Raw genomic sequence first — 10,745 nt, forward strand, 5'->3', positions numbered from 1 at the left:
AAAAAAAATACACTAGACAAACATAAAAACAACCATTGTACGTAAACTTCGACAGATAGTATTACATCACAAAACATTGTGAAGAGAGCAGGTCATTACACCACAACTTCCGCAGGTAATATCGCATCGCAAGCATCAGCTTCAACAGGATACATCGAAGAAATAACATCACCAAACCACCTGTCAGCCAAACATCAAATTCTATAGGACATTTCACATCATCAATAGAACAACCTATCACACATTATATTCTACGAGTAATAATATAATTACAGGTTTTATATATATATATATATATATATATATATATATATATATATATATATATATATATATATATATATATATCCATCATCCAATCCTACATTGCCCCATGAGGAGCGTAGGAGCCCGGGGTTAGGCAGTTGGTCTCGACATTTAAGATGAGAGTGACCAGCCTCACTCATTCCTGAGTGGCATTACATAAGCAATTAACCCCAACCATCCCTTGGATATAAACCTTCACCGGCTCAATCCGACTGGAGCGCAATAATTACCCACTAAACCATCAGGTGCCAAAATTTGCCTATTTGGTTACCTCTCAGCGTAGTAAATGGTTTCCTGGTGTACAGGAAACCATTTGGCTTGTCACTCAGTGTAGAGTCACCCACAGGCAGAAGGAAAAGGAAAGATTGAAGGAAAGAAAGACAGAAGAGGGAGTGTAAAGTCACCCGTAGGCAGGACAAGGAGAGAATGAAGGAAAGAAAGACAGAAGAGGATTGAAGGGAAGAAGGATGAAAGAGAGGAAAGGGCAGACACCCGAGAGCAGCACTACATCGAGTGAGTGGATGGTGAGCGTCCCCACCCACCACAATATATATATATATATATATATATATATATATATATATATATATATATATATATGGTTGTGTTTGTGGTAGGTGTGGGCGCTCACCATCCACTCACTCGATGTAGTGCTGCTGTCAGGTGTCTGCCCTTTCCTCTCCTCCATCCTTCTTTCCTTCCATCCTCTTCTGTCTTCCTTTACTTCATTCTTTCCTTGTCCTTCTGTCTACGGGTAACTTTACACTCCCTCTTCTGTCTTTCTTTCTTTCATTCTTTCCTCTTCCTTCTGCCTGTGGGTGACTCTACACTGAGTGACAAGCCAAATGGTTTCCTGTACACCAGGAAACCATTTACTACGCTGGGTGGTAACCATATAACCAAATTTTGGCACCTGGTGGTTTAGTGAGTAATTATTGCGCTCCAATTGAATTGAGCCGGTGAAGGTTTATATCCAAGGGGTGGTTGGGGTTGATTGCTCATGTGATGCCACTCAGGGATGAGTGCGGCTGATCACTCTCATCTTAAATGTCAGGACCAATTGTTTAGCCCCGGGCTCCTACGCTCCTCATGGGGCAATGTAGGATTGGATGATGGATGGATGGATATGGGTGTGTGTGTGTGTGTGTGTGTGTGTGTGTGTGTGTGTGTTCTTACCTTACCTAATTGTATCTTTACAGGAATGAGTCAAGCTCGTATTGTCCCGTGTCTTAGACCATATTTATCGTACATATCCTTAAATTTGTGAATTGTTTTGGCACACACTATTTCATTCGGTAGTGCATTCCATTGATCAATTGCTCTGTTTGGGAAACTGAATTTCCTTACGTCTTTATCACCTCTCTTCTTATGCAGTTTTTTGCAGTGTCCTCTTGCTGAATCTCCATATGTTAAGTAACCATTTATGTCTATTTTCTCCTTTCCTGATATGCACTTATATAGCATTATCATGTCACCTCTTTTCCTTCTCTCCTGTAGTGTTGGTAGATTCAGTTTATTTAGTCTTTCTTCGTAGCTTAGGTCCCTTAAGTTTGGTATCCATCTTGTAGCGGCCCTTTGAACTTTTTCAATCTTGTCTATATGCTTTTTGAGATGAGGACTCCAGACTATTGATGCATATTCCAGGGTTGGTCTAATGAATGATGTTATTATCCTTCTTAGTATGTCTTCATTTATGTATGTGAATGCTATTCTCATATTTGCAAGCAGTGTATACATGTTCCGTACCTTCTCGCTGATGTGGTCAGCCGGAGATAGTCTGTTATTGATAATCACACCTAGGTCTTTCTCTCTTTCTGATGTGTATAGGGTTTTATTTCCTAACTTATAATCCCAATCAGGTCTTTTTCCACTTTTACCAAACTTGATTACATGACACTTGTCCACATTGAATTCCATTTGCCATGTACTACTCCATTCATGAAGTTTATTTAATTCTTCTTGTAGCTCCCTACAAGAGTCTGTGCTAGTAATTCTCCTTTGTATTTTTGCATCATCTGCAAACATATTCAGATAGCTCTCATTTCCAGTGTTACTGTTTATATCATTTATGTACACTAGAAACATGATTGGTGCCAGCACCGAACCCTGTGGTACTCCACTAGTCACTTCTTTCCATGATGAGTAGTTTCCTCTTAGTACTGTCCTCATTTCTCTTTTTATGAGAAAGTCTTGCATCCAACAAAACAGTTTGCCTCGAATTCCTCCTTGATGGTACAGCTTCCATAAAAGTCTTTGGTGTGGTACTGTGTCAAAAGCTTTCTTGAAATCTAAATAGATACTGTCCACCCATCCTTCCCTTTCCTGTATTGTGTTTGTTACTCTGTCATAATAGCTCAACAGATTAGTAACACATGATTTTCCTTTTCTGAAGCCAAACTGTCTTTCTGTTATCATACTGTGTTCTTCTAGATGATTTACCCAAGCTTTTTTTATAAGTTTTTCTAATACCTTGCTTACAACACTGGTCAGTGATACTGGTCGGTAGTTGAGAGGATTTTGTCTATTTCCTTTCTTGAATAAGGGGACTATATTTGCTTTTTTCCAAATATCAGGTAGTTTCCCTTGACTCAAGGATTTCTTGAAAATTAAAAATAATGGTTTACTTAACTCCTTTGCACATTCTCGTAACACCCAACTTGAAATTTCATCAGGACCACTTGCTTTTCCTCTGTCTAATCTACTTAACTCCTCCTGTATTACTTTTTCTGCTATTTGTATATCTGGTAGTATGTGTGGACATGCGTGTTCCACATATTCCCTCTCAAAAATTTTTTCTTCTGTAAAAACTAATTGGAAATTCTTATTTAGTGCTTCACAAATATCTTTCTCTTGTGTATAAGTGATTCCCTCGTCCGTGATGGACTGTATTATATCTTTTACTTTGGTTTTGCTTCTGATATAGCTGTAAAACAGTTTTGGTTGATCACTACTTTTATTTATTATATCCTCCTCAAACTGTTTTTGGGCTTCCCTCCTTATTCTTGTATAGTCGTTTCTTGCCTGTTTGTAATTATTATACGCCCTTTCACTATTGTGTCTTCTGTATCTATTCCACAACAAATCTCTTCTTCCTTTTGATTTTTTACATTCTGTATTGAACCATTTCTGTATTTTCTTATCTGCTTCTTTGTGCTGTGGGATGTACTTCTGGACTCCTATTTCATAAAATTCACAAAAATTTTTATATACAGCATTTAAATCTTGTCCTCTAAGCTCATTTTCCCAGTCAACTTCTAAGAAATACTTCTTTAGGTCTTGATAATTTCCCTTTTTATAGTTTAGTCTCTTTTTGTAACTGTCATTGCTGTTTATTATGTCATATGCTATCCTGAAGTTATAATTTAGTACTGCATGATCGCTTTTGCCGAGTGGAGGGTGATATATTAAACTGTCAATGTCATTTTCTTGCCTAGTAAATATTAGATCTAGCACTGAAGGTACATCAAGTCCTCTTTTTCTAGTGGTTTCCCTCACATGTTGCGTTAAGAAAAACTCTTGTACGAGATCCAGGAGCTTTTGGTCCCAACAGCTTTCTTGGCTATTTATATCTAGAGTATTCCAATTTATATTTGTATTGAAATCCCCAGTTAGTATAATTCTTTCCGATTTCTCTTCCATTTTATGTAGCAAGGATCTTATACTCTGAATTGTACTCTCTGCCAGGTCCTCATATTCGTCTCTTTCCCATGTGTTTGATCTGGGTGGCATATACAAATTGGCTACAATTACTTTACCTTCAGATGTGTCAATCTCTACTGCACTCAGTTCTACTTGTGATGGTATATCTAGGTTTATTTCCTTGACTTTTAGATTTTTCTTAGTTAATATTATAATTCCTCCTCCTTTTTTTAAGTTTCTGTCTCTTCTCCATATATTGTATTCCTCTAAGTTTAGTATGTCATTGGATATCCTTGGTGTTAATTTTGTCTCAGTTAGGCATATTATTTGTGGTTCATTTTCTCTGACATAATCATTCATCTCTGGTAATTTAGATACCATTCCGTCCACATTTGAGTACATCAACTTTATCATCTTGTTTATATACTTGTCATGACATGGTTCTACTAGCTTCCTCCTTTTTCTTCCATCCTGTTTGTGTACCACTTTCGTACCTGCAATCCTATTACTTTGTAAAAAAATTTCTTCTTGTCCTCTTCTGATCTTCCCTCATTTTTTGTTTTTGCTTCCTCCCTTTTCTCTTTCAGTAATTCCAGTTCCTCTTGTGTTAGGCATCTTTTTATCCATACATTTTTGAACTCCTCTTTTTCCATAAGATTCTTTGCATTTTTTATTATCTCTTCCACAGTGTTTACACTCTGGAAAGTCACCTTTAGAGGTCTTGTCTTGCTTTTCTCGTATTTCCCTAACCTTTTGTGTTCCTCTATGTCTTTACTACAGATTTCCTCTGATACTTCTTTCAGTAAGCTCATTACATTTGCCATCTCCTTTTTGTCTCTAGTGATTTTGTTTTTAATTTCTTCCTCTTCTATACCAGTGATTACTATTGATTTATTTATTTCTATTGAATCTCTGACTAACTTTGGATTGTTTTGGATTATTCTTTTCACTTCCTTTTTAATGTTTTTTTCCTCCACCCTTGTTTCTAAGTCTTTCTTTACTTTCACCATTTCAGCATACGTGGTATCTACATCATTTTTGTAGCTTTGCACAGCTTCATTCACCTGTGTTATCTTCTCCTCAATATCACTGCTCTGGTCCATAAGACTGCTTGCTTGTCTAATTGTCTCTGTGTCATTTTTTAACTCTTCCATAACACTCTCGTGATTAACTACTGTACTTCCCATTTCACTCACTTTCTTCCTAAGGGTATTCAATCCCACTGTTAGTTCACTGATGGTTGTGTCTTTCTTATTGGCCTCCCTTCCCAGTTTTTCTATCTCTTCCTTTTGCAAGTGCATTTGCTTCTTTATTTCATCAATTTCATTTTTGAAAGCCATTTCTAGTTTGTGTACACGTTCAACCAGTCTATTGTGAGTCTCCACTTCAACTACAGTAGTTCTTGGTAGAAATCATCATTTTGCTTTTTACTTTTATCCCTTTTCTTTTCCAAATTTGTTTTACTGAAGTATGTATCCATTTTGTAATACTAAATGAACGGAGTATGTACTTACAGTGTGCACGCTTTCCCGGTCTTTCTGTAGTATAATCAAACCCAGCTGACTCAACGCATCGTGGTTCTTTGTTGTTTGAAAGTCTTATTTAAACTTATTATTTCTTTTCCTTTTAATAATGAAAAATCATTTAGTCTAACCTGGTACAGAGCTTGACTCATTCAAAGATACTTATTTAGGTAATGCCTCTGGCCGTGTTGAGCTTGTATGGAGCGCCGGTACAGACGTCCACATCCGACGATGCCGTGTGTGTGTGTGTGTGTGCGCTCTACTTTCAGGTACATTTATTCAGCATATGGGAGACCTCTTGTACCGGAAGAGTTAAGCCTAGCCCCTCCAGCTTCTAAAGTCTCTCCTAGGCTAATCGGAATTGTCTGACTGTATTATGATTAGAATACAGATCTAGTACTGAAGAGATTAAGTTGTTTATCATGGCAAAATGGTTAGATATATGCTAGTACACTGGACTGAAAAAAAAAAAAATCAAAAGATGTAGAGCAAAGGAGCTTCGACCTAAATGATCAATATAGATCCTGACGTTTTAAGGTAATTTATCTCTTATTAACAAAATAAACGTATGCTAACAATGCTAACTAGGAAATGTCAAGCAAGCGATATATATATATATATATATATATATATATATATATATATATATATATATATATATATATATATATATATGGCATCCTTAACAAATCAGTTGTATCGACGTATATTACCTGGGATTCTGCTGTAGCCATTGTCTCGGGTCAGACTGTTTCATGCGAAGTATGCATCAATAGTTTTTTTTTTCATTCAGTGTACAGTACAGTGGTGGTTATCGGCTACTGTATGGATTAAGTTGGATGGACGGAAGTACGATACTGATACAGGTTAACAGACAGATATAGACGGATAGGTAACTGAGTCGCCACCTCATCTGTCAGGAACAGAGGCGGCTGCAGGAACTGGCGGCCCGGGACGAGAATAACAGGGAGACCATTACGCGACTCAACGCTAAGATCATGGAAATGACGGACCGACTCAAGCAGTACGAGAAGGCCGTCTATGGTTACAAGGTCAGTGTGCCCATTATTATTATTATTATTATTATTAATTAATACCAGGCTCAAGTTCATGCGGTCTTCACTACGATGACGCCATTTATTTTTATATTCAAGGTCATTATATAGGACTGTAGGAACAACGCACTCAAATTAACCTCAGCTCACCTAACCCCTTCAGTCTGTTGACGTACCTTTCATTGCATTCTTGCTATCAAGCACAAGGAAGACATTTTGTAGTGAAGCGATTAATCATTACTATACAGTATTAATTTCTCTAATTCGATAAAAGTTTCGTACGGTAAATAAAATCGTCTGATAGTATTAAGAAAAAAACTAAAAATACGTCAACATACTAAAAAAAAAAAAAAAAAGTCAACATACGCAAAAAGATGATAGACTACAGGGTGGTTCATATATAAAGCTCCACCAGAAACTCGCCTGGGGTAGTACCTTACGTGTTACAGAGATGGTTCAACCTGCTAGTGAGTGCGTAGGTGTGGTAATAGTAGGAAAGACATTGATTACGCCGACTGAGCCGTCCCCGCAACACTCAAGAAATCACCCAAGCTAATTTGAATATTGAAAGTTTCCCTTCTGCAGTCCACCATTCTCCTCTCGGGGGACAGAGAGGAAGTTGGGGGACGTTTGTGTAACCGGGTAGCAGAGCCGCCCAGTTACATCAGTGCCACCATGTGAAGGTGTCCCTCTTCAGCAGCTCACTTACAGGGATAATGCATTTTGTAGTGACCACCACCAGCGCCCACTACAACAGTCTCCCCTGCAACCACTTCCCTTGGCGGTCCCGGAGACAACATATGCTCGTTCTGGACAACAACGACACAGGAGATCTGGCCGGTGTGTCCTTCTTGCCCACAATAGCAGATGGGGGTGACTTTGCAGCCATGCTGGGGAAGTCAGACCAGGGTGAGCGTCAACATCAGTTCACCAGCACCAGCTTCACTGCTTCAGCTCCAGTATCCCCAGCAGGACCAGCCCCAGCTTCTCCAGCAATATCTCATCAGGCACCAGCACCACTGGGAGCCGTCATCATTACTGTATAGCAGCTGACTACCCTCTATACACCGCACCTGCTGTAATTTAACTGCTGTTAGGTCTGACAAGTTTCCATTCTCACATCTCTGAGTGTGTTTGCATCTTGGTCTCTGTGTCACTATGGTAAAAGGGAATAAGACAACTAGTGAAATTGGTACCACAAATTTTGACCTCTGCAAAGACGCCTCAAATGATGGGGAGCAAAGGATAACTCTTCCCGCATTCAGTCACAACGTAGAGGACAGGCTGGACCATGTTGAAGCTGCTCTCACAGACAGCACGGCCACTGACTTACAAAAGTACATGGCACTACTCTGTGCTCTTCTGACAGAGGTGTCTCAGAGGCTTTGGCAGTCATCATCAACCCACCAGCCAACCACAAGTTCCCCGCCCTTAGAGACACCCTCCGCAGCTGGTACTGTCAGTCCATCAACAACATCCTCTAAGACCTCACACTTCTCACACTCAGCGACTCCACACCAGCCCGCATATGGGAAGAAATGCAGCGCATTAACAACCATAGCACTGACAAGTTGCCAGACACCATCCTGCAGCAACTACATCACCAAAAGCTTCCCAGTGACATCCACCTCGCCCTAACAACTGTGGAACTGTGGACACTGCCTCCTCAGCTGCAGAATATTCAGCAACTGTAAATAGGGTATTCAGGGAGTTTACCTCACTGGCCCACCACAATACTGCCTCCATCATCACCTCAAGCCAGGATAGAGCTGCCAGTGCTGCCTCCTACCCTTAACATCCTACGCAGCATTCAAAGCAAACTCCAGGCCTTCTGCCAATGCACTGACACCTTGGAACATCTGCTCACCCATGGCTAACCACTCCAAGGTGCTCCGAAACTACGGCCATTTAATACTTGATGACACAATTCTTCATGCCACCCTACCACCACTCAACAGGACAATGTATGTTGCTTCCATGCCTGTTTTGGCCCTCACACCTGCAGCTGTGTCGTTCCCTGCACTTTTCAGAAAAACTCCAGCAGCAAGGGATGGTAGATGCCACCATCCCATCACACAGACACCCCTGCCATGGCTATTGCTCCTCTACAACACGCCACCCTCTTGCACATCACCATCCACACTTCAAGACTTTGTTACCTCGTCGACACAGGAGCAGCCTTCAGCATCATTCCTCCACCTCCTCAACACAACTGCCAGCAGCCTGCCTACGACCTCTTCACAGCTAATGGATTGCCTATTGCTACTTGCGGTGTGCAGACACTCATTGTTGACCTTGGCCTGCCACATACCCTAACTTGGCCCTTTATTGTTGCTGATGTTTCTCAACCAATCCTTGGCTATGACTTCCTAGCCTACCACAAAATCGCCATTGAGCCATCCAACAGCGACCTCACTCATGTTCCCTCAAGACAGAAGGTGGTCGGCAAGCCTGCTACAGGGACAGAAGTTATTTCTTGTCTTTCACAGCCCAACGACTTCTCCTACCTCCTGCAGGATTTCTCTGAACTATTCTTTCCACGCATATCGCCAGTCCACACCTATGACAGGATCTTTCACCACATCGAAACATCAGGACCCCCAGTTTTCACTCGACCTTGCTGCCTTCCTCCAGAATGACTCAATGCAGCCAAGACAGAATTCAGCTCCCTTCTGGCCCAAGGCATCATTCGGCCCTCCAACAGCTCTTGATCCTCTGCATTCCACATGGTCCCAAAATCTGACCCCAGTGAGTGAAGAGCTTGTGGCGACTACAGAGCCCTCAACCAGTTTACAAACCTTGACTGCTGTCCCATTCCACACATCCATGACTTCCACCACAAGCTCTACAACAAGAAGATATTCTCCAAAATCGACTTTGTGTGCTTCTTCCACCAGTTTCCAGTGACACCTGAAGTCATCCAGAAAACTGCCATAACCACTCCTTTTGGACTCTTTGAACATGCCTACATGCATCTTGGGCTATGCAATGCAGCTCAGACCATCCAACGATTCATGGACCATATTCTCCACAACCTCAACTTCGTCACAGTATACATCAATGACGTACTGGTTGCCTTTCCGTCCATTGCTGACTATCACCGTCACCTGCAGCTCCTTCTCCAATGCCTTCAGGATTTCGGTCTCAAGATTCATCCGGCCAAGTGTATCTTTGGTACTGCATCACTTGACTTCCTTGGTCACAGAGTCTCTGCAGATGGCATCCGACCACTCCCACAGAAGATTGATGCATTCAACAGTACCCTCAGCCTGATACAGCAAAGAGGCTTCAGGAATTCCTTGGCATCAACTATTACCACCACTTCATGGCAGAAGCAGCTGACCTTCTTGTACCTCTCCACAACCTCCTCAAGAAGCTTCCAAAGTCATCCCATCAACCACTCACTTGGACCCAGGAACCCCAGGCTGCATTCACCACCTCTGAGGAGCACATCTTGTGCCTCACTCTACTCGCTTACCCTGCACCTAGTCCACCACCACACTCAACTCAGATGCCTCAGCCACTGCTGTCGGCACAGTCTTACACCAAGAGATTGACGGGCAGCTAATGCCTATTACTTTTTTTTCAAAAACTCTCCAGTCCCCTCCAAATAATGTACAGCACTTATGATTGCAAACTACTCACCAACACCACCAAGTCCAGATCTCTCCCCCACCTCCTTGCCACCAGCGACCCCATCCCCCGCGCCCAGCACCACGTGTCCCGCCCACGCACCCACACCCCCTTCAACCCCCACACCCCTGCTCCAACCATCACCCACCACCGGCCCCAACACACCCCACCTGTCTCCCTTTCTCGCCCCCTCAGTCCCGCCTGCCCTATCCCCCACACCCGACCCCACCTGCAACATCCACGCACCCACGACACCACCACCCACCAGGCCTGCACCCTGCCCGGCGCCCCTACTGCCTCATATCTGCCCCCGCACACCCCACCCACTTCCCACAGACGCTGACACCGCACACCAACATCATCTCCCATGCCCACCCTCAAGACAACCATCACACACTCCAGCCGCCTTTCACGCCCACCCGCCTGATACACCAAAGCTCCTACACCACCCTTCTCACCACAAAATCACACTCCCCCTCCTTCCCTAAAACATCTCACACTCATGCTACACTAGGCCCAAATCCCAGCCACCTACACTCCCCAGAGGCTTCACGCCGCATCACTCCGGCATAAAACCCCACACTCTACA

At 42.3% G+C, this 10,745-nt stretch overlaps 1 protein-coding gene across 1 annotated transcript; it reads left to right on the forward strand.

Moving 5' to 3' along the window:
* The first annotated feature begins 8,613 nt into the window (after positions 1–8,613).
* Positions 8,614–10,080, forward strand: LOC145404991 (uncharacterized). The gene is made up of 2 exons (XM_080276492.1): positions 8,614–9,071; positions 9,300–10,080. Exons 1-2 carry the CDS (start codon positions 8,614–8,616, stop codon positions 10,078–10,080), a joined length of 1,239 nt encoding a protein of 412 aa, XP_080132618.1.
* Positions 10,081–10,745: the final 665 nt, after the last annotated feature.

Source organism: Coenobita brevimanus, chromosome 65, assembly GCF_032717465.1.
Source record: "Coenobita brevimanus isolate Jiangsu-jjx chromosome 65, ASM3271746v2, whole genome shotgun sequence".
NCBI lineage: Eukaryota > Metazoa > Arthropoda > Malacostraca > Decapoda > Coenobitidae > Coenobita > Coenobita brevimanus.

What these genes read in the sequence shown, in the direction of transcription:
- LOC145404991 (XM_080276492.1), top strand. Translation starts at nt 8,614, where the DNA reads ATGGCTATTGCTCCTCTACAACACGCCACCCTCTTGCACATCACCATC. An exon ending in CTATTCTTTCCACGCATATC is followed by an intron (nt 9,072 to 9,299) that starts GCCAGTCCACAC and finishes TGGCGACTACAG; the next exon opens with AGCCCTCAACCAGTTTACAA.